At 44.2% G+C, this 25,290-nt stretch overlaps 1 protein-coding gene across 1 annotated transcript in view; it reads right to left on the bottom strand.

Moving 5' to 3' along the window:
• The window catches only part of LOC124545766 (mucin-5AC-like), a 50,614-nt gene extending 25,684 nt beyond the window's left edge, over nt 1-24,930 (bottom strand). The window contains exons 1-2 of the mRNA XM_047124711.1: nt 21,439-24,930; nt 2,500-4,424 (exon numbers count right to left, since the gene is read on the bottom strand). Of these exons, the coding sequence (XP_046980667.1) occupies nt 2,500-4,424; nt 21,439-24,930 (5,417 nt within the window). The remainder of the gene's footprint in view (nt 1-2,499; nt 4,425-21,438) is intronic.
• Between the last annotated feature and the right edge of the window lie 360 nt (nt 24,931-25,290).

The following is a 25,290-nucleotide window of genomic DNA, read 5'->3' as shown; positions in this document are numbered from 1 at the left end:
ATCGAGGGAAAAGGAGAGTCAGAAACCAATAAAAGAGTTAGTAGCGGACGGAAGGTCATTGGAATGCTTAACTCAGTCTTATGAACTAAAAAATTAATATACAACTCTATATTAGAGAGTGTGGTTCTGTATGGAACGGAGACCTGGACAATTAACCTGAAGCACGTTAAAAATTACAAGCTCTAGAGATGGACTTCTGGAAGAGATCGGCAAGACTCTCCAGGAAAGAGAAGATTAGGAACACCGAAATAATAAGGAGAATGGAAATAAAAGAAAGAATATATGCCGTATAAATAGGAAGAAATTACAGTGGTACAGGCATGTGCGACGAATGGACGAAGCCAGAATACCAAAATTGATACTGGAGTGGGAGCCGGAGGGGAGAAGAAGAAGAGGCCGACCTATGACCACCTGGCTCCAAAATGTACAGCACACAATGAGGAGAATGGGCGCAGAGGAAGAAGACACACAAGATCGAAACACCTGGAGGAATATTTTGAAAATATAGTTTAAGAGCGTTTATTCTTTGTATAGTAATTTACGAGTAAATTATTAGGTTGGAGATAAGCCTCTGTAATGAGGGAAAGCTCAACATAATAAATAAATAATATAACCCCGAGTGAACAGAACAACTTATTGATAGTTCTATAGCTTGTTTACCTCCAGAATATTGACTCAAGCGGATTATTAAATACCTTGTTTTCAGGCTTTCACAGTACGAACATAGCAAAGCCATCATCCAGAGTGTTGCCCCTGGAAGGACTGGAGAGGCTGCTGCCTCTCTTTAGGGACTACAGACGTACAAATAGTTTGAATTCCTAGGTAACGTCCTCTCCTTTTAATATGGTTTATCAGATTACTGTGACATTGTGTCATGACTACTGTGAGATCTACCTCTGGTAAAACAGTTTGGCTCTAGTAAAAAAAGCGCATTAGTAGTTCTTTCTAAGCAAATATAACGAAGTAATAACATACACTCAGGCTCATAAATTAAGGATAATACTGATACATAGTGAAACAACGCTCTGGTCGGCGGTCTGAGGGTTTAAATCACCTCGGGGTATGACCATGCGATGCATTTGACCTGCGGTCATCGCATGGTGGCGCTGGCAGCTATCCACATACGCAGAGGTGTGTTGGTGCATGTCAGAGTACGGTGCAGCGAGAAAGTGTGCAGACGTTTTCAGACCTGCTAATGGTGAGTGTGTTTTGAAAATGGCTCAATGAACACATATTTATGACGTTATGAGGGGTAGAATATTCGGGCTTCTGAAGGCCGGTCAAACACAGCAGGTCGTAACACGGGCCTTCCGTGTGCCACAAAGTGTGATCTCACGATTATGGCAACGATTCCAGCAGACGGGAAACTTGTCCAGGCGCTACAGTACTGGACGTCCACATTGTACAACACCACAAGAAGACCGATATCTCACCATCAGTGCTCGCAGACGGCCACGGAGTACTGCAGGTAGAATTGCTCGGGACCTTACCGCAGCCACTGGAACAGTTGTCTCCAGACACACAGTCTACAGACGACTGAACATACATGGTTTATTCACCCGGAGACCTGCAAGGTACATTCCACTGACCCCTGGTAAAGGAGAGCCCGTAAAGCTAGGTGTCAACAACACAGTACATGGTCATTGGAGCAGTGGTCCCAGGTTATGTTCACGGACGCGTCCAGGTATAGTGTGAACAGTGATTCTCGCCGGGTTTTCATCTGGCGTGAACCAGGAACCAGATACCAGTCCCTTAATGTTCTTGAAAGGGACCTGTATGGAGGTTGTGGTTTGATGGTGTAGGGTGGGATTATGATTGGTGCATGTACACCCATGCGTGTCTTTGACAGAGGAACTGTAACAGTTCAGATGTATCGGGACATCATTTTGCACCAGTATGTCCACCTTTTCAGGGGTGCAGTGGGTCCCACCTTCGTCCTGATGGATGATAACGCACGGCCCCACCGAGCTGCCACCATGGAGGAGTACCCCTTGAAACAGAAGATATCAGGCGAATGGAGAGGCCTCCCTGTTCTCCAGACCTAAACCCCATCGAGCACGTCTGGGATGCTCTCGGTCGACGTATCGCTGCACGTCTTCAAACACCTACGACACTTCAGGATCTCCGACTGTCACTGGTGCAAGAATAGGAGGCTATACCCCAGATGTTGCTCGACCACCTGATCCAGAGTATGCCAACCCGTTGTGCGGTCTGTGTACTTGTGCATGGTGATCATGTCCCATATTGATGTTGGCGTACATGCGCAGTAAACAGTGATGTTTTGCAGCACATGTGTTTCGGGACGGTTTTCGCAACTTATCACCAATACCGTGGACTTACAAATCTGTGCTGTGTGTGTTCCCTATGTGCCTACGCTATTAGCGCCAGTTGGGTGTAGTGCCACATTGTGTGGCACCACATTCTGCAATTATCCTTAATTTATGACCATGAGTGTAGATTATAAGAACAAGAAAACAAAGCACCAAGGCGAATACTCACTCCAAGACGTAACTGCCGTCAGGTTTATAGTGAGTGCCCTGCAGCTGCTGCAGTGCAGGTTTGTCACCAGACGAGACGGTGTTGTCGGAAGACTGCATCGGATCAGCTGGCTGTTGACCAGGAGACCAGTAACTGTACGGCGGGGACCCAGTGGCCTGTGCTTGTAAAGTAGGAGACTCGGTGGTGGTGGTGGTGGCAGCTGGGCCATTTCCCCAGCTGTTGTACCACGCGTAAGGTCGCTTTGTGGTTCCCCAGTAGTCATACCACGGACTACGAGTGGTTGTCGGAAGTTCCGTTGGGGGCTGCGAGGTCGCTGTTGCAGTTGTGGTACCAAGCCAGTTGTGGTACCAGTCGTACTGCGACTGACTGCTCTGAGGACGACTGGTTGTCGACCAGTAATCGTACCACGGACGCTGTGTCGTTGTGGGTAACTTCCAGCTGTCGAACCAGTTGTTTTGGGATTGTGTACTTGGTGGACGAGACGTCGTTGACCAGTAGTCGTTCCATGGTCGCTGTGTAGTAGGTGGCTCTGTACTCTTTGATGTGGTCTGTGTTGGCCAGCCGTAATACCAGTTGTACTGTGATTGTCCATTTGTCGGTGGTTTGCTCGTAGTGGTAGATGGTGCCGACCAGTAGTCGTACCATGGCCGCTGTGTAGTTGGTGGCTCAGTAGTACTAGACTTGGTTGTGGTGGGCCAGCCAGAGTACCAGTTGTATTGGGACTGTATTGGGTTCGTCGGCGGCGGCTTGCTCGTTGTAGTCGTTGGCCAGCCGTAGTACCAATTATATTGTGACTGTGGCTCACTCGTCTTTGGTGTTGTCGTCGTCGTCCTTTTCTTTGACCAGTAGTCGTACCAACTGTCATAAGGTGACTTTGTCGTTGTACTGGAGCTACTATACCAGTAATTGTACCAGTTATCATACGGTGACTTGGTAGTTGTTGTGGCGTTACCATACCAATTAGCGTACCAGTCTTCGTAGGGTGACTTGGTTGTTGTTGTTGTGTTACCATACCAATTATCATACCAGTTTTCATATGGTGACTTGGTTGTTGTTGTTGTTGTTGTACTACCATACCAGTTATCATACCAGTTTTCGTACGGTGACTTAGTAGTTGTTGTGACGTTACCGTACCAATTATCGTTCCAGTTTTCGTAAGGTGATTTAGTACTCGTTGTGGCGTTACCGTACCAATAATCGTACCAAATTTCGTACGGTGACTTTGTGGGCGTTGAACTTGTTGGTGTTGTATACCAGTAACGCGGGTCTTGTGTCGTTGTAGACCAATAACTGTAAGGCGACTGAGTCGTAGTCGTGGCTGTCTGCCAATAATCGTAAGGACTAGCTGTAGTCGTACTTGTTGTCTCCCAGAAATTTTGTAGGTTCTGGTTTGTATTCCAGTAGTCATAAGGAGACGGTGTTGTGGATGTGGTTGTACCCCAGTAATTGAGAGGATTTTGAGTTGTGTCTTTATTTGTATACCAATAGTTGTAAGGAGGACGTATTGCAGTTGTGCTTGTATCCCAGTAATTATAAGGACGCTGAGTAGTAGCTTCATTCGTATTCCAGTAATTTTGAGGAGATTGTGTTGTAGTAGTGCTGGGGTTCCAGTAGTTATAGGGATACTGGGTCGTATTCATATTTTGGTACCAGTAATTGTAGGGCGACTGAGTAGTTGTAGTGGTTGGATACCAGTAGTTATATGGGGATTGAGTGGTGTCCCAGTAGTTGGTTGGAGGCTGAGAAGTAGCTGCACTTGATGCTGCGCAACCTTGAGGAGACTGCGTCGTCGTGGTGTGCCAACCGCTCGCCAAGCTTCCACCGACTGATTCTACACCGTCTAGTTCCTCGTTCGTAAATTCTGGAGGAGGTGGAGGAGGCAGCCCATCCGGGGACGGATGATCGCCAACTACGTCACTCACTCCCTGTAAAATTTGGCCAACAGTAATAAAAATCCATTATAAATGCTTAGAGTAATAGGTAACTTCATCGTAGAGAGAACACTCTGTTCCGAACACATTTCAGTCAACTCTGCCACAAATTATTTGTGATGAAACGTTTGCTCTGCAGCTGAAGTCGCATTACGTGCAGTTAATATAAGGGGCAATCAAGCAGTTTCCTTTTGAGAGCATTGCTGCAGCGGATATGCAACGTGCACTGAAGCGCCAAAGGAAGTGGTATAGGCATGCGTATTAAAATACAGAGGTATGTAAAACGAAAGAATGCAGCCCTGTGGTCGGCCACGTCTGTATAAGACAGCAAGTGCTGTTGTTAGATCCTTTACTGCTGCTACAATGGCAGGTTATGAAGATTTAAGTGAGTTTGAAGGTGGTGCACGAGCTATGGGACACAATACCTACGAGGTAGTGATGAAGTCTGGATTTTCCCGTGCGATCATTTCGCGAATTTACCGTGAATATCAGAAATCCAGTAAAACATCAAATCTCTGACATCGCTGCGGCTGGAAAACGATCCTGTAAGAACGGCGTCAACGACGACTGAAGAGAATCGTTCAACGTGACAGAAGTGCAACCCTTCCTCAAATTCCTGCAGATTTCAATGCTGGACCATCAACAAGTGTCAGCATACGAATCATTCAACGAAATATCATCGAAATGGGCTTTCGGTGCCGAAGGCCCACTCGTGTACCCTTGATGACTGCACGACACAAAGCTTTACGCCTCGCCAGGGCCCGTCAACACCGACGCTGGACTGTTGATGACTGGGAACATGTTGCCTGGTCGAACGAGTCTCGTTTCAGATTGCATCGAGGGGATGGACGTGTACGGATATGGAGACAACCTTATGAACCCATGCGCCATGTATGTCAGCAGGGGACTCTTCAAGCTGGTGGTGGATCTCTAGTGGCATGGGACGTGTGCAGCTGGAGTGATATGTGACCTCTGATACGTCTAGATATGACTCTGACAGGTGACACGTACGTAAGCATCCTGTCTGGTCGTCTGCATCCACTTATGTCCATTTTGCATTCCAACGGACTTGGGCAATTCCAGCACGACAATGCGACAACCAACACGTTCACAATTTCTACAAAAATGTGTGTGAAATCTTATGGGACTTAACCGCTAAGTTCATCATTCCCTAAGCTTACACACTACTTAACCTAAATTATCCTAAGGACAAACACACACACCCATGCTCAAGGGAGGACTCGAACCTCCGCCGGGACCAGCCGCACAGTACAATTTCTACAGAATGGCACCATAAACACTCTTCTGAGTTACGTGAACGTTATAGAGCCTATCTGGGATGCCTTGCAACATGCTGTTCAGAAGAGATCTCCACCCCCTCGTACTCTTACGGATTTATCGACGGTCCTGTAGAATTCGTGGTGTCAAGTCCTTCCAGAACTACTTCAGACATTAGTCGACTCCATGCCGCGTCGTGTTGTGGCACTTTTGCGTGCTTGAGCAGGGCTTTACACGATACTAGGCAAACAGTTTGGCTCTTCAGTGAAGCAAGGAATTTATAGGCATGGGATACGTGTGGCATCCGTGTCTTTCCGACGCGTGTACAGTAAATGTGGCGTTATTATCAAGTGCGTCCAAATAGCACCAACGTGCTGTTATTCTTTCCTTGGCCGCTGGAGAATGAAAATTGTGGACGGGGTAGCATGTCTGTCGAAAACCACAGCTGTGGAATGGTGCGTAGTGGTCGCGATTGGATACAAGACGTCAGTCGATCTGGGATGCAAGCCTCATCTTAAGTAGGAGACACTCGAGCATTCCCCCTCTAGTCCTGTTCTCTCCCCATGCTATTATCAGGCACTCACTCCCTTAAAGCCGCCTTGAAGTGATATCAGTTACTGTAGGACGATGTGTTGTGACAGGTAGTTACGGAATTCTTCAGGAATCAGGTTCCTGTGCTTTACCCAACGGTTATCTTCGACCTGTTGCGTCGGTGGGATGATAACTTCAATGCGCACGGCGATTCTGCCTGATCGGCAATCCGATTCAGGATTGTACGGCCATCGCACGGAAGCTTTTTGATCGCTTCCTTATAGGATTTTGAACTATAGTAGGGATTTAACGAGTAAAGTAAGATGTCTGAAAATCCCAGAATACATGTATGCGCTCTCGTACTCTACAGAGAATAACGGGTATACACAACATGTACAGGAACTAAGACATATCACTAGGAATGAAAAACTACAAGAAATTTTCTAGGAATGAGGACTGTAAAAGGCAAGGAATGTTAGTTGGGAGCTCTAACCAATTACCCGTGGTCTAACAACACCGACTCAAATGAAGGCCTCGGCGCTTGTTGGTGACGTCACGCCAGCTAGGCAAGGCGAACGCCAGGTCTGTTGCAGGTAGAAACACCTGGGCGCGCTTATCACTATAAATCTCTTGTTTTTGGACAAACTGTTTGGTATTGTTTTGGATTCTGCAGTTTTATCTAGATGAAAGATTTTCTTACTATCGTAAAGCTACAAATGAAGATCATAGTTCTGTATTACTGAATCCTGTCGAGACAAACGTAGATCAATATGAGGAGATGCTTTGCCCCATTGCAAGCTTCGGAATTTTTACATTCAAGAAACTATATTTACTTGATCCATTTTGCTATTGAAACTTACCCCAACCCCCTTACAATGAACTCGTTTTTTTATTTATTTTCGTTTGACATCGTCACTGGAAATGTGAACTAATTTACATGTCTAAATGTCCAACTGTTGCCAGTCATTAGATTACAGTCGTTTTCAACGAAAGGAATTCTAAACAGGAAACAAAATAGCTTCATAGATCGAAAATACTGCTGAACTTAAACTTTTTTAAATATGCACATTATAAAAGATAAATATTCCTCTCTTGCAACTGAAATGAGAAACTATAAGATAAAAAAATTTGATTTGATAAAACAACTATCTCTCTTTTGCCTCTTCTTCTGTCACCCACCCCCTCCCCAACGTGTACAATCGCAAGGTATGTCATTAACATTCAGTGCTCCTCTCCTCATAGTCAACCAAGATACCTAAAGAAGAGCACCAATATGCTCACAGTTTCTTGCAAAAGCAACCCAGTACAAACGTAACTTCCTCAGATTTTCAAATAAGGTAAAGAAGTACGAATTCTGTTGCAGCTGGACCATGAAGTTGTTTTTGTATGTCAATCCTTGAAACAGGTGGAAATTTAAGTTCAGGGGTACGCTATTTGTTAAGAAGTGGAAAGAATTGCAAAATTAATTGATTTCAGAAATCTCTCAGAACAATGTGTGTTCGTCAACTACCCCCAATAGTTTCACAGTTTCCTGTGTCAGAGAGGGAGACACCACCATCATTACGAGTATGCCTGCAAGAGACCTGGCGTTCGCCGTGCCTAACTGAAGTGACGTCACGAACAAGCGCCGAGGCCTTGGTTTGAGTCGGTTTTGGGTCTGATCGTGGTGGTTTTGGCTAGTAACCGAAAAGTCCTGATCATGTGTTCGGTCCCAGTTACTGCTTAAATATGAAACGAAAATCATCAGCAATGGTGGCCGATGTCTTCCGACATAGAAAGTACCCTCATTCTTTCAACAGCCTTGTCAGAGAGAGTGGAGAAGCGGACCGAAGTTCGGGGCAACATCTTGCTCTTGGGATGGGAAACTTCCCCTAAAAGGTGGGATACCACTGCACTAATAATACATAAAGCGTATCCACAGGAGATGTGACCTGCAGTTAAAAAAGTGTCATGATGATCCCGCTACTGACTAAAGTTCCGCATCAGTGCTCCTTTCGCACCTCCAGGTGGAGACAGCCAAGGCGTAGGCAAACAGACTGAATAACCAACGAAATAGTCGCATTCTACAAGTCAGAGCATGGAACGTCAGAAATTTGAACGTAGCAAGGGAGCTAGAAAATCATAGACACAAAATGCAAATCCTCAATCAGTGAAGTGAAATGGAATGAAGATATGGCTTACTGGACAGATGAATATCTGACAGGTGTAATATTTACAGCAGCAGAAAATTGTGTTAAAAGAGCAAGTTCCGTTATCAACGAGAAGATAGCGCAGGGAGTAAATACTGGGACTAGTTCAGTGATAGGGCTGTTCTCATCAGAATCATAGCAAAGCAAAAGCAATGTCAACAACAATAGTTCACGTACACATGCTGACATCACAAACAGGAGAGTATGTGTATGAGGACACTGAATGGCTAATACAGTACGCTGAGGTAGATGATAATCTAATAATCATGGAGGATCGGAATGTGGAAGTAGGGGAAGAAATAGAATGGAGAGTTACGGATTGACGTGGGCTCGGTAGTAGGAATGGAGGAAACGAAGACTAACTGAAGACATTCATTGTAAACCATTGTAGGGGACAAGCTGGTTGTTTTGAGAAATTTCACAGTAATGTTTCAATTAAAATCTTGAAAGTAAGATATTTCAAGTGCATTCCTCTGTGGTGGTTTTATTCAGTTAACCCATTGTTTTCAAATATTTATCGAGAAACGAATTGTTTTTAAAATTATAAATTCTATCCAAAATTTTATTCTTAAGAATATATGAGTGGGTACTTAACGTTGTTTAGTGACAGACTGAGTCCATTTCACATGAGTTACCACTGACTTACCACTGTTTACTTGCTCCTAGTAACCACGTTTTTGTCACCTAATCCACTGTTTACTTACGCACATACTGACGCAGTTGCCATTAACGAAAATCTGAAATTATAGAGCTGACATTTCTCGCTTTATCGCGGACTATCAATTGAAATGAATAAAGCACATCACGCACCATGTTTTACCACGTGTATCTCTGTTCTCATTGACTGTCTCTTGCCATTATTTACAGCCAAGGTTTTCAATTATTTTTTGCAACAAAGTTTATCTGGTAATAACGAATACATTGTTCAGAAACCACAAGGAGAGATGTTATTTTAGTAAAATGCCCAGTGACACTGGAATATTCCAGCGGTATTACATGATAGTCAGAAAGAGATTTCGAAATCAAATTTTGGCTTTAAGGCATACTCAGGAACCGATACAGCCTCGGATCACAATTAACGGTAGACTTTCGTTGAAACTGAAACGTGCACATTAGGAAAGTTCCATGAAATATCCACTAAATCAAATGACTTTAGGTGCCCAGCAGCGATTACTTCACGTAATTTGACCATCGCATGGCATTCTAGCCGGATTACTTTGTAGGATTGTGCGCTCCACCTGCGGTATTTACTCATTACAAAGACGCGGAACAGCATTTTAGGGGTTGGTCATACGAACATGTAACTCTCGCCCAGCAGGTTCCATTTGCTCTCTGAGACTATTTCCTGTTCCCGCCACAGGTCTTGAAGGAGCGCCGCCTCCGGAAGGACGTATACTTACTGCACTGCTTTGTCCTGTAGACAAACGCTCGCCCTAGGATGTTCTTAATGATGGTTCTTTACGGGACTTCGTAGGTTCTTTACGCTTTTCTGTCGCTTACTAAATTAGTGAGTCTTGTTATTTGTGGAAGGAATCTGCAACCTATTCTATCTTTTGTTCTCCGTATATAAAACAAGTTTTTTCAAAGTTGTTTCTAAGACTTGCCTTCGTTTGACCGTACTAATCTTGAAAGCGAATTTCCCTTCTTATTCTAACGTGAGAAATTTACTCACGTTCAACAACATTCACGTGATACGTGGTCTCTCTTGAGTCTGGTAACTTGTTCCCATGCCCCCCTTCCCCATTCCTTTCCCCCGCCTGCCTTTACCCGCCCCACCTCCCACACTCAAAGATCGTGATTCGTCTTTTAGTAATTACTTGTGTTAAAATTCTCTCCGGCTTCTTACAGTGTCAAATCGTTTAAAATCCAAAAGCTTTCGACTGCATGCTCCTCTGCTATTTTCAAGTGTCAGTCCCTACTTGGCAATGGCCCGGGGGTGCTCCGTAGAGAGCTCGTGGATTCTAAGCTGCTAGACACGGCTAGAGGCTCGAATGGTATTACTCAATATGTATTCACACGAAACAATGGATTCGTATGTTGTGTATTTGTGTACTTACAGCAAAAATCTTGAAGTATTTTTGTAGCCCTTGTCCCTTTCATTTTCAACTTCCCATCCACGTGCTTAACTACAGATTTTGGACAAAAAAAAAGAAATGCATGCTTCGACATAAATGCAGATGCTATCCAGCCTGCAGGTTACGTTCTAGTATTCGTCCACACACGGCACCAGTGTAATGTCCTCAGTACGTGTCAGCCGCGATCAGAACAGTGTTGTGTGTAGTCGTGAGTGCATTATGTTGGAGGTAACTGAGTTCGATCGAGGACAAATTGTTGATGCTCATATGGTGTGTGCTCCTGGCAGCATAAGTGTTGGGAATTTCCAGAGGCACTGCATCAAAAATTTATACGGCGTAAAGAGAAAACCGAAAAACATCGTCTGAGTCAGAACGCTGGTAAACTGAGAGATGACTGATCGTGATGGACGATCATTGAAGAGGATTATGATGAAAAATAAGGCAGCGATAGCCCCTCCAAAACAACACGAATCGAGCTCCATCAGCAGGCAACTGCTCATCCTGCTCATCAATGGTGGGATTGGAAAAAGGTCACTTTATGGCATGAGTCTTGTGTCACACTGTTTCCATCTGGCCGAGATCACGCCCAATGAGAGAAACGTGGGGGGGAGGGGGGTTAAAAAAATGGTTCAAATGGCTCTGAGCGCAATGGGACTTAACATCTATGGTCATCAGTCCCCTAGAACTTAGAACTACTTAAACCTAACTAACCTAAGTACAGAACACAACACCCAGTCTTCCCGAGGCAGAGAAAATCCCTGACCCCGCAGGGAATCGAACCCGGGAACCCGGGCGTGGGAAGCGAGAACGCTACCGCACGACCACGAGCTGTGGACGGAGGGGGGGTTAGCAATGATCTGGGCAGCGTTACCATGGACCCTCTGGTTACTCTGCAGGATCGCGTTACTGCCAAGGATTGTGTTACCATTTTGGCTCAAGAGGTCCATCCAATGGTACAATATTATTTTCCCCAAAGGTGGTGCTATGTTCCAAGAAGATAGGGCACCTTTTCACACAGGTCACATCGTCAAGGACTGGTTTTGTGAGCATTCCCTGCAATTCCCTGCTGATGGAGTCCATTCGTCTTGTTTTGTTGTTGATATCGTCATCTTATTTTTCGTCATAATCCTCTTCACTGTCCGTCCATCATGATCATTCATCATTCAGTTTCATCAGTGTTTGCGACTTAGCGGATTGATGTTTTTCCACTTTGTCTATAAGTCGTATACAGTATATCTTCGATACAGTGCGTCCTGAAACACCACTTAGGCTACCCTGATTGAGGGAGCACCCAACATACGAGTACCAACAATTTTGCCACCACATTAGGCCCTCACGACTACACACAGCACTGTTCTGATCACGTCTGACACGTACTGAAGACATCACACAGGTGCCATTCGTGATCCAACACAAAAGCGCAACCTGCATTCTTGGCTAGCATTTGCATATCCCATCTCACGTAAATGGAAAGTTGCAAATGGTAGGGACAAGAACTACAAAAAAACTTCAAGATTATTTTTATAAGTACACAACATATTTGAGGCGATATATACTCCTAATTATCACTCGGGCTTCCAGCTGCGTCTAGCAGTTTAAAGTACGCGAGCTTTCGACCGAATACCCTAGAGTATTGTCAAATGGTGACTGACACTTGAAACTAGCCGAGGAGTATTGAGTCGAAAGCAATTGAATTTTAAAAAAAGACGTGACGCTGCAGTAAGCTCTAGAGAATTTTAACACAAGTAATTACTAAAACCAGAAGCAGTAGCTTTTATGCGTAGGGGTGGGGGGTGAGGGGTGGAGGGGAAGAATGGTAACAAATTACTAAACTGGGATCAGTGTAAGACGGTTTCTTGTTACGGAAGATTGAAGTATACAAAATGCCTTGCCAATGTGCTATGCCTTAATATGTCAGACCACACGCGCTGTGAAAGAACTTTGCATTCAACATCAACGCTGCACTCGACCCTTGCAACCAATCAAGTCCGCTATTGCCGAAAGTCAGTCCCAAAACGTGCAGAAATCTGAAAAGAAATGATCATTGGAGGGACTGACTCAGCATATAGAAGAGTCAAAGCAACCTTCAGTTACATTAAAGGCAAGGGTGGTAACATAGTAAGTGCAAAGGGATAGGTGGAAAGAGTACGTTGAAGGCCTGTATGAGGGGGTCGAGTTGTCTGACGACCTGATAGAAGAAGAAACTGGAGTCAATGTGGAGGATATAGGGAGTAAGAATTTAAAAGGGCTCTGGAAGACTTGAGATAAAATAAGGCAGAAGGCATGTATAATATGCCTTCGCAATTTCTAAAAACACTGGGTGAAGTGGCAACAAAACTATATTCAAGTAGGTAGATTTGTAGATTTGGAGGGAGAGGACCAAACAGCGAGGTCATCGGTCCCATCGGATTAGGCAAGAATGGGGAAGAAAATCGGTCATGCTCTTTTAAAGGAACCATCCCGGCGTTTGCCTGAGGCGATTTAGGGAAATCACTCAATACCTAAATCAGGATGGTCAGACGCGGGTTTGAACTGTCGTCCTCCCGAATTCGTTCAAGTAGGTGTGTAGTATGAATAAGACTGGTGACATAGAAAAATATCATCTAGACAATTTCCAAGAAATCAAGGGCGAATATGTGCCAGAACTATCGCACAAGCAAGTAACAGCTAATGTATCAATGTTGCTGTAAAGAAATATACAGGAAAATTGAAAAGAATCTTGAGGATCTCTTAGATGAAGATCAGCTTCACTTTGGGAAAGGAATAGGCACCAGAGATGTAGCTCTCGTTTGATAATGGAAGCAAGACTGAAGAAAAATCACGTTACGCTCATAGATTTCATTGACGTGGAAAATTGGACAAGATGTTAGAAATTCTGAGGCAAACACGCGTAAGGTAAAGGCAAAGACGGTTAGGATAGGGCGCGTAAAACAAGGGACAATTACACTGAATGACCAAGAACATAGTGCTCGGATTAAAAATGTGTAAGACACGGATGCAGCCTTTCGCGCCTACTCTTTAATCTATACATCGACGAAGCAATTACAGAAATAAGAGAAATGTTCAGAGCTGGGATTAAAATTCACTGTGAAAGGATATCAATGATAGGATTCGCTGATGACGTTTCTATACTGTGTGGAAGTGAAGGAGAATTACAGGATCTTCTAACACCAAAAATGCAGATAATATACCTTCTGCACCAGACAAAATTTTTCGCCGTTTCATATCCATTGATAATTTGTACTGTACTGCTAATTCTGAATCTCAAAGCTTTATTACAGAAACTATATTTAATACGTAATGAGTGTAATAGTGTATTTATTTCTGACAGTATAAAATTGATTGTAATTATAACGCTAATATTGTAAATTGGTGGGTAATAGCGAAGGGAAATTTATTTCAATGCATCGCCATTAACGACGAAATGGCAGTAGCTGTGCCGTTGTTTATCTTTGTGTATGGAGAGTCTCCGTCGCGCTGCGACCAGAGAGGAGGCAGAGCAACTTGAGTAATGAAAGACTGCGGAACTGTTTGTTGGGCGCTCCCGCAGACGCTATGTGCAGTTATGCTCGCGCCAGTGTAGGCGCACCTCATTTGTTAATCCCTGAGTATTGAGAGCAGGGTAGGCGTGGACAGGCAGAGGAAGCTGCAGTTCTAATTATTGCCTGTCCCATAATTGTCCGTGGCTCTGGAAACGACTCAGGGTTATCAACCAGCAGCAACAGTAGCGACAGCGGCAGCTGAGCATTGTTGTCGGCTACATTCTCTGTCGTCTGCTGAACTACAACATCGTTAGAGTGTTAAGTAACAAAATATGAGCAAACTTGTAGAAGCATTACCCACTGGCATTTCTTTCACAAAGTATGACTAACTAAAATACCGGCCGCTGTGGGCGAGCGGTTGTAGGCTCTTCAGTCTGGAACCGCGCTGCTGCTATGGTCGCAGGTTCGAATCCTGCCTCGGGCGTTGATGTGTGTGCTGTCCTTATGTTAGTTAGGTTTAAGTAGTTCTAAGTCTAGGGGACTGATGACCTCAGATGTTAAGTCCCATACTGCTTAGATCCATTTGAACCATTTGAACTAACTTGAATAATAACCTGCAATAGCTAAAACTTGTAGAGCACCTGTTTTGTCATTGTCCTCAGATAGCATTACCAAACAGAGTCCCTTTTCTTTCCACACTATCATCGAGTGTCGTAAAAATGTGAAACATGATTACTATTTGCTGGCAGTTTTGTTTGTTTGCTAATGACCAGATTCAGTCTAAATTTTCTGTCTTAGTAACTGTTCATTCTTGTGTTCCATAACAGAGGCTTAAATAATTTTCAGTTCTGAGTATTTACTTTATTCACTGAAAGTAACGTAAAATGACGCTGGCATAACTAATAACTAAAGATACAGCACAAATGAAGAGTGCGCTTTTCCATTTATCCTCTAATTAGCTTAGCGAGTAACTTCTTCTGGCTTGGTGTGTATTTTATTGTTGTTATATTAAAAGTAAATTCAGTTTCTAATTTGCTTGAAATAAATTCAATCTTTCAACAATCAAAAGCAAATTACTTGCCTTTTTCTAAATTTTTCGTTACGTTACACCGAGGTTATTGAAAGTCATTTTTTCACATAACAAAGTTTTATTTACAGCCAGCCATTAGTTTAACCAATAACTTCATTTAACTTCACTTTTAAAATTTAGTATTTCAGAAAAAGTGACTGCAAACTAAGTGCTTTCTGATTCGTTTATTTTCTCCCAAAGTCTTGTGGAAAAGCGTAATAACCTTCTGATCCCGCGCCAGTGATTATTTACTTAAATTTCTTTGCCATTACCTTTCTTAAAGTAAACTCCGTCTCAATAGCCCTTGGAAGGCCCAAGAGTACTGACCGACCGCCATGTCATCCTCAGCTACAGCTGTCACTGGATGCGGATATGGAGGGATATATGGTCAGCACCTCACTCTCCCAGCCGTATGTCAGTTTACAAGACCGCAGCAGCTACTTCTCAATCAAGTAGCTCCTCAGTTTGCCTCGCCGCAGCTAAGTCCACCCCGCTTGCTAACAGCGTTCGGCAGACCGTATGGTCACCCATCCAAGTGCCCAGCCCGACAGCGCTTAACTTCGCTGATCTGTCGGGAACTGGTGTTACCACTGCGGCAAGTCCGTTGGCCATTATCTTTCTTAATATTCTGGAGATTCATTGCCCTAGTGGGCTGGCGACCGTTTAATTATCCCCTTTCTAGCTAATCAGTAATTTTTTGTATTATCAGTAATTGTAGTAGAAAATATTACGTGGTACACCCCTTCCCCCCCGCCCCTCCCCTTGTGTGGTTCACTAGCGAAAATTATCATCAGTGTTTAGATTAGATTTATAATAGATTATTCCTTTAAAAGGGTCTGTTGTACACTTTCTGTCAACTAACTGGCGTCATTTTCCTTCGGTAACGACAGCCTTGTTCACTGTAAAATTTCACCAGGCATACGCCGTCACGGTTACTTATATCGTAGTCCAGTAGGACGATTAGGAAGGCGGAGGATACAGGCTGTCGAATGGAATGGTCTGATGAGTACAGAATATGAATAGACACTAAAGCGAAAAGATTCGAAAGTACTGAGAAACAAGATAAATGAGAGTAGCGATAAACTTATCATCCTAATTAGTAGGTGAAGATAAGGAATTCTGCTGCCTTGGAAGCAAAATCACCAACGACGGATGAAGCAAGGAGGACATAAAAAGTATACCAGAACAGGCAAAATGGTCATTCATTGCCAAAAGAAGTCTACTGCATCAAACTTAGGCTTTAATTCGAGGAAGAAGTTGCTGAGAATGTACAGTGGGAAAAGCTAAACAGGAGAGAATCGAAGCGCATAAGATGTGATGCTACAGAGGAATGCTGAAAATTAGGTGGACTGGTAAGTAATGAGGAGCTCTTCACATAATCGGTGAAGAAAGAAGCATACAGAAAACGCCCGCAAGAAAGAGGGACAAGTTAATAATTGTGTTAAGACATCGGGAATGAACCTCTATGGCACTAGAGCGAACTGTAGAGGGCAAAAATTGTAGAGTATGTCAGAGATTGGAACACATCCAGTATATACTTGAGGACGTAGGTTGCAAGTGTTACGCTCGGATGAAGAGGCTGTCGCAGGTCAGGAACTCCTGGCGGGCAGTCACTAGATTGGTCGCCCCTCCCCTTTCCCTCCAGACACTGAAATTCATGACAAGAATAATATACTGAAGAATGGAAAAGAAAATGGAAGTGCTGTTGCATGATCAGATTTGCTTTCGGAGACGTAAAGGCACCAGAGAGGTCATACTGACGTTGTGCTTGATAATGGAACTAACACCTTAAAAAATCGAGACGTTCATAGAATTTATTGACCTATAAAAAGCATTCGAAGATGTAAACTGGTGCAAGACGTTCGAAATTCTGAGAAAATGGTATGCTGTAAGGAAAGACGCCTAATAAACACAATGTAGAACAATCAAGATTGAGTAAATTAGACTGGAAGATCAGGAACGAAGTGCTCGACTTGTAAAATGTGTGGAACAGAGATGAATTGTTTCGTCTCTACGTTTCAACGTGTTCATCGAAGAAGTAAAGACGGAATGAAACAAAGGTTCTAATTGGTTTAACATCTCGGCTCAAAGGCCATCAGTGATACTCGTAAGATTCGCTGATGGCATTGCTCTCCTCTGTGATTGTAAAGAAGTGTTCTTTCTCCACACCTGAGAGTACTTCTAGAAAACGTAATTCGGCCAAAAAGCGGAGTTATAATACAAATCCGGGTAGATTTTACTCAAAACCAGCTCTGTTTTCATCTTTAATGTTTTCCACTATTGGCCAAAAAACAGTTATAATACAAAATCCTTGCAGATTTTACCCAAAACCAGCTTTGTTTTCATCTTTAATGTTTTCCACTATTTGCCAAAACGTTTAAGATAAATGCGGGTGTTAGTTCCTTCGAAACGTACATGATCTACTCCTCCTTTTTCTCCACACACAAAGTATACTCTGCAAATTAAGACTCCGTCGTTAAAGAGATCTCAAACGCAAATTTTTCTTCCTTGTTTTTACCACCTACTGCGACGGTCGTGACTCAGGTCTATTGCTTGTGTATATTGCGGAACGTACCTTTCACCCTGCAGCGGAGAGTGCACACTGCTGTAAAACGTCTTCATTCTCTCCTCCACTTAAAATCAACTGAAGCGCAATAACGGGACTTCACTCTAACGACGGATAACTCCCATGCCGCAATGCCGCCTCCTCCGTACGTTACTGTTGGTGTTACAGACGATGGCGGGCAACGCTCATCAGGCTTTCATCGGACCCAAACCGTTCCATGGGACTGCCACGGGGTGTAGCGTAACTTATGACTTTCGTTTACAGTAATCTACTCTCCAGCGGCGAAGCTGTTTACACCACCTCTATAACTACAGAATCGTATGGCTGATGTGAGCTGCTCGATCGTTGCACCCCACCCTTTGTAACTCCCTACGCATAGCCATTGTGCTAGATGGGATGCTGGTAGGATTTTGGAACCTACAGGTGATTCATTTTGCTAACTTTAACGACCCTCCGGAATGCTCAATGATTCATATGAATCAGAGTATATGACGTCTCCTTGATCTTGGTATCTAAAACACAAAAGATTTTATCCACAACATTTAGGGTGTTAAAAAAGTAGTCAGATCACAGTTATTTCTCAACGTACAACGAGCCTCCAGGAAGTGAATACTCTCAGAAACCATTTATATTTTTACGTACTGATATCAATTTATGAATGTGCTGCCCCTTGAAGTAGATTAATCGTCAGTGTGATTCTATATTGCCTGCAGTATTTACATAATAGCAGTACATGAAGTTCCTTGCAGTTTCCATTGAAACGATAATAAGCACAAAAGACGTAGGACTATTATTGATGTTCTGCGACTCTTTTCAATTTTTTCACAAACTGCAAACTGCGTTTACTTTTTCAGTTTATTACGGAGAAAGTTTGAAACTGTGTTTAATTTATTTACATTCGCCATTTGCGTATTAATTTCTAACATTTTTTGCGTTGCTAAAGTGAACTTTCTGAAAGTAGTACAAGTTTATAAAAACTTGGCACACAAGGTACGAACATAATATTACTTACACAAGCGCAGTTTCTTTTTTACCCATTGAAATAAACTTCACTAGCAACGGATATTGTGAATGCAATAACAGAAAATACCACAGCGACTCTTGGGTAACTTGGATAACCTTCGTCTCTTTTAGTGTACGAATATTTTTAATATAAATTTTCTATTCAGAAATAGAAATGCTGTTTATATCCAGTGTTATTATTATTTATATTATTATTCTTTTACTTCCTGCTGCAATATGTATTTGCTACCACATGAATTAACTGACCGAAAACCTTGAAAGACGTGCACTTCATTTACCATTCAGTGCTCGTATTTCATATTTCTAATCCCAGCATTCTGAATTCGGTAAAATTGTAATTCAGGCAATATTAATAATTTCTATGGGTGGCCTGATTTATTTGACGATTTTTACAGTTTGTCTCACACTGATCTGTGAGAGGAGCTTGGCGCTAGAAATTTTCTTTATTTATGGGCGAGGGCAGCAGTCTTCCTAGCAGCCATGATGGCTTCCCGTTTCCCATCCCTTTTCCGATCGCCAGGGTAGCACGTGGTGTCGTTTTAACATTCAGTAGTGGCCAAAGTTTCTGCTGTTCTCAGTTCCACAACCTGCCTTACCAACCTTGTAACCGCTATTTCTGCTCGATTTTAACGTCGCGAGGTCGCCTCCCTGTGAAATTCCGGCCCTCTGACTGGCCAGTTCAGGTGCGCGCCCGATTTTCGCCAGTAGGCGCCAACCGCCTTCCGCTGGTGGATAGTGGACAAAGGGGCAGTAGTTCAGTTCTAGTGTGACCGTGCCGGAGACGGGAGGTGCTGCTTCCAGGAGATAAAGTTCGGTAAGCATGAGCGCCGACGTGCATTGTAGATTCGCGCCCTGCGGCCCAGAGGCAACGTTATAGGTCATTGTGAATAGTTTCGCGTCTTGCGGGTTTTATTCCTTTAGTACGGAAGGGTACCTAGCGATTCACGCACAGTAGCATCTTTTTTGGTCTTTGGCTGATTCATGGTGGTGGTCGTTGCATTCCTGCAACCCCTTCCTTTACTAAATGGGATTCTATTTGATAATACGGCGATCGTTACTAAAATTCCTTTTCTCCTGCTATAGTGGCTTGTTATGAACGTACGTTGGGGCAGGCTGCTGAACTCGAATCATTTTTCCCCCAACCCCCTTTTGGTTGTATTATTGTTCGATTCTCAACTGTTTAATAAATGAGTCTGTTAATCTTACATGCTCCCTTTCATTACATTAAATCACCCTTAGTGTCACAGAATAATGCAGAACTATAACGGTGGCTACAAGGTCGTGCAGGTCTCGCGCCATTAACGATAGGATAAAGATTCAATATCGCGCGCCTGGCACGACCATTGCACGCATGGCACCGATAACAGTAGTAATCATGTTCAATTATTCCCCATTGATAAACTGGGAAGTGTTCACGGCTCAGTGTGAGTACATGAGCACTAAATCCACTTGATGTGGTGGAAGTAGTGGCCTCTGTTTTACCTTGCTGGTTTAGACAATATATCAAAAATCACAGAGCCCCTACAGCAAGGGATAGTAACCTGTAAAATAAAAACGAGTCACCGCTTTTAACCTGTTGGTGAATAAATTATACTTTTGCAGTAACTGAAGACAGGTGTCTTTTTTTCTGATTCTTATGCATTTCGTGTGTCTGTAGTGTTATTTCTTGCTTTATGTACGTACATTTCGGCAATACCTCCGACCACTGAATATTCATGGTCACAGGACACCAAAATTAATGGAATAAATTGACATCTGCGCCTCCAGAATGCCCAGATCATTAAACAACGAGCACAGGATCAAATGGAAAGGGACTGCGAAGAAACTCGATCACTTTTCCAAGGGAACACCCCTGACTTGAATTTATTATAAAAATTATATAAAAGTCTATGAATGAATTTTCTGTAGAGTGTATGTGGCAAGTTAAAACCGTGTGTTGGACCGAAATTTCAACCTTGAGCTTCTGTCTTTTTGTCGGCAGTGTCGGACCTGATGTTCTAGTAATAACACGAGTGACAGGAACGTAAGAAAAAATGGTATCGAATACCCACCGAACCATCGAAACCGTTCAGTTCGCATTTAAACTAGCCTTCATCTCTCAATCAAGTTAAAATTCGCTAGGAACGACACCTGGTTCGGACGCCACGTTAAACTGCAACACCCCGTTCCCCGTTAGGCTTACGAATGTAGATTATGGATAGGCATGTCACCCAAGTGATGTCCGATTGAAAAACTGGTACTACGCCGTTGAGTCACACGAGATGGTAATTTTTTGCTCCATCCCAGCATGCATAGTACCGAGAGGAAGCATATGCAGGGTATGGTAGGGGAGAGGAGAAGCTCATGTTAAACTGGAAATTGAAGTCCGGAAAGCGTGCTTCGGATGGTGTAATTAGTCGCGCACTTTTCGCAAAGGAGAGGGATAAAGGCTTGAATACTGTCTGGAACTTTTCGCGTACACTGACAGAATATCCTGATCGGGAATAGGGACATGTTGATATGTCTGCAACCTACCGAGTTATGTAAGGCAGTGATTAGCATACTGGACTCGCATTCGGGAGGACAACGGTTCAGACCCGCGTCCGGCCATCTGATTTAAGTTTTCCATGATTTCCCTAAATCGCTTCAGGCAAATTCCGGGTTGGTTCCTTCGAAAGGGTACGTCTGACTTCCTTCCCCATCCTTCCCTAATCCGATGGGACCGATGACCTCGCTGTTTGATCGCTCCCCCAAATCAACCAAACAGCTTAAAGCAAATAGTCATAACTATAATCAGTTAACTTGTTACACCTTACCTCTGGAAGCGGGACAACCGGTATTGGCCGTGACACCCAGGATCGAATGGAGAACGTGTCGGAGGCGCCTGTTGACGTTTCCGAAGAAGTATTCCACACTGAGGTGTCTTTGTAGTGAGAGTCGACTGGGTAACTACTCGCCACACCAGGGGTTGCTGTCACAACATCAGGAGCCGGTAAGTTTAGTGACGTCAGTGTAGGTCCCAGCAACTCCTCTGACGTAGAGTTCAGTAGAGGGCTGTCTAGGGAACAACCTTGCAGTTGCTTAGTGGTGAGTACGTTCAGTAGCAATCCAGAAATAAGCAATTGCGTGATGGTAGACAACTGTTTTGTTATTCGAGAGAGCTCTGACTCTCTCAGGGCTGTAGCAGTTTCGTTCGTAGATGAGCGTTGCAACTCCGTGTCAGAAGGTCCGTCGGCTTGTTTCTTTGCGGCTTCTAACAAGAGGTGTGCCACCCTCAAAATAGGCAGCAAATTAGGTTCTGTCTTTGGAGTTACGGCGTTGACAGGAATGTTCTGCTCCTCTTTTAACTGATACTGCACATTCTTACCAGACATCGACGTCCCTGCTTGTTTTTCGATGGTTAATAGTTGTTTTATGACCGAACCTCTCGCGTCCCCTCTTTCAGGAAAATCAGATGATTCCCACGGATGCTTACTCGGCACTTGTGGACGTCCAGGTGGAGGGCGTGGGATAGATGTCTCCTGCCTCTCGTAATCAATCGTCATACCATCTGGACGTCTATGAGATGGCAGTGTTTTCTCTGGACCCCAGCCATATGGCTGTGAGGACTCGGTTGGGCTGCTGTTCTCTTCTCTTCGACCCCCTGGGTTAACAAATTCCGATAGAGGATACCACTCAGTTTCTCTGTCCGGAGGCCCACGCAGCTGTTTCACAGTGGTTTTTGGTATCATGTGGCTTGAAACACCAGTGTCAATGACGCTGCCGTGGCTCAATGTAGCACCTGCATTCGTCAAGACAGATGCAGACTCTGTGGTCCAATCTTTGCTTATCATTGGTTGTGCATTGTTAACTAAAGTCCATAGGCGTTTGCTGGGTAATCGTGAAAACCCCTGTTGAGGTCCCATGGAAGATGCTTCCTCACTGTCTCGACCAGTAGGAACTCCAAAGTTTGGCCAGCGATAAGACGGGAGTCTCTTCTCTGGACCCCAGTGATCTGTTTTGGAAGTATCTGCTCGACCATCATTAGCTTTCATTCGGTCCTTTGCACTGGCAGTTTTGGACGGAGGATACCGCAGAATTTCACTGTCAGGAGGCCCATGCTTCACGGTGGTTTCTGGTATTACGTGGTTTGAATCAGCACTGTTGGCAACATGTGGATGGCTAGACGTCTCTTCTGTAGTCACCAGTGTGGACGCAGGCGTTCCGGTGTCTGAAGAAGCCGTTTCCAGTTTATGTGGAACAACAACAGACTTCCATAGGCGTTTGCTGGGTAACCGTGAAAGTCCCTGCTGGTGTCCCATGGAAGATGCTTCCTGACTGTCATGACCAGTAGAAACTCCGAAGTCTGGCCAGCGATGTGAAGGGAGTCTCTTCTCTGGGCCCCAGTGATCTATTTTCGAGGTATCTGCTCGACCGTCATTAGTTCTCATTTGGTCCTCTGCACTGTCACTTTTGGACGGAGGATATAACTGAATTTTGCTGTCAGGAGGTCCATGTAACTGCTTTACCGTGGCCTTTGGTACTGCATGGTTTGAATCAGCAGCCTCTCCTGTAGCCAATGCCGACGCAGCCAGCTCGATGGCTGAAGCAACCGTCTCCAGTTCCTGTGGAACAGCAACTGACTTCCATGGGCGTGTGCTTGGTAACTGCGAAAGACCTAGTGGCGGTTCATTAGAAGAAGGTTCTTGATTGTTACGGCTATTAGTAATAACAGAAGGCCAGTTATGTGCAGGTATTTTTTCTGACCCCAAAACTTGTGATTCTTTCCACAATTTTACTGGAGTGACAGATGAGGTAGAAGACTCTGATTCATTGTCAGGAGGTCCATGCAACTGACGAATAGTGGCATTTGGTAAAATATTGCTTGACTCAGCAGTGCTGGTATAATCACGACGATTCGTCATAGATACCGACAGCTTGGCTTCGGATTCCCTTGTCTCCTGTGGCAATGGGTGAGACACGTTAGCTGCCTTCCACGATTGACTGCTTAGTGACGCTGACTGCCCCAAAGGCGGTACGATATCATAGGTCTCTTTACTGTCAATGCTAGAATCCGCCAACTGCCTTAAGGACACATTCTCTTCTGGGCGTGGAATGTGTGTTGTACTAACGGAATCATTAGACGCTCCTGACCGTTTACCGCTGCTAGATTTCTCTAAGTAAGGAGATCCTTGCTGCTGCTTCAGAGTAGACTGTGGTATCCCTTGGCTTGAGGTAAGAGTGCCATACGTTGTCGTGTGGTCCGACTTGCCATCTAAATTTATCGGCTCGACTGTTGGAAACTCTGTGGTCGAACCAGTCGTTTCCATTCGCTGGTAAAAATCATCTGCCGTCCAAAGATGCTTACTCGGCAATCGCGAAAGGCCCGATGGAGGCCCAATGGATGTTTTGTATTCAGCGCTGTCGCCAGCATCGATCCAGTCATGAGACGGTGGTGGTGTCACTTCTGAACCCCACGGCTCTGTAGTAGCTGGAGGCTTAGTTGGGCTGCTGCCACTTCGAGTCGTTTCTTCCAGGTTAACACGGTCAGTGGAGAAATATTGCTGTGTTTCACTATCAGGTGACCCACGTAATTGCTGCAAAGTGGCCTGCGGTAGCATGTGCTTTGAGTTTGCTTTGTCGTTATTATGAAGTACTGAATTATCTCTTGTGTTCGTTGCTATCGTGGTACTAGCCAAAAGTCTGCTTTTGTCTGAGGATAAAATTTTATTTTCTGATGTAAACTGTAAATGCATACCTAATAAAGGGCTCTGCTCAGTACTAACGTATGAGTCACTGCTTTGTGAACTATCACCGTTATATGACACCAGTTTCCGCTTTGAACTTTCAGAACGCTCGCCATCTGCTTCCAGCGAGCGTTGTGAAGTTTCTTCCTCAAACATGGTGGTGCTTTGTGCAGGGAGAGGTTGACCGGAAATTGCTTCAGTTTCACCGAATGCTGAAGTGACTGCATATGATGTCGGACCTTCAATTTGTGCTGTCTTTAAAGACGTAATGTCTCCTTGAAGACGGTCAGATTGAGGGAGTTCTCTTGCATGTGCAAGGAAAGATCCAGTGAGACGCTCTGACTCATGCGTTGTGACACTCGCAGAATAATGTGGCAATAGTGTCTTTGCTGTCACATCCCGCGTCTTATTTCGATCAGTTTCATTTTCTGTCATTATAGAGCTCCTAGCGTCTTTGCTTTGCGAATTCAAATTGCGGATTCTCACTGGACTGGCAGCTACCCATCGTCGTCTTCCGGAGCGTCTCAGTCTTCGTCCTTGGTACACGTTGCGTTGCTTTGCTGCGGTGACTTCTGCGGACATCGCGCTAGCAGACACACTACTGCGTTCACCAGGCCCCGAGAAGCCCGAAGGTTTGACTCCAGTGCCGCCAGCTGACCCATACCCGATGCTACTGTCGGCCGTGGTTTTCTCCAAGCAGCAAGCGCTAACGGGGCGAGGATATACACACAGCTCACTCACCTGTGGAAGAAACACTTCTCGTTATCTTCGGATATTACTTTCGAAAACTAGATAGAACTACCAATGCTGAAAAAAAATTGTTTTAAACAGTTATTAATTAAGTACACATTTATTTGGCATTTCAGGAGATGTCCCTGTACAATTAAAGCCTTATTGTAGAGTACAACCAACTACAATTACTTGCCGCAAATGGAAAATCTG

The sequence above is a fragment of the Schistocerca americana genome, chromosome 8 (genome assembly GCF_021461395.2).
Source record: "Schistocerca americana isolate TAMUIC-IGC-003095 chromosome 8, iqSchAmer2.1, whole genome shotgun sequence".
In the NCBI taxonomy this organism is placed as follows: domain Eukaryota; kingdom Metazoa; phylum Arthropoda; class Insecta; order Orthoptera; family Acrididae; genus Schistocerca; species Schistocerca americana.
Note: the sequence above shows the minus strand (reverse complement) of the source record. Positions and strands in the feature narration are given on the sequence as shown.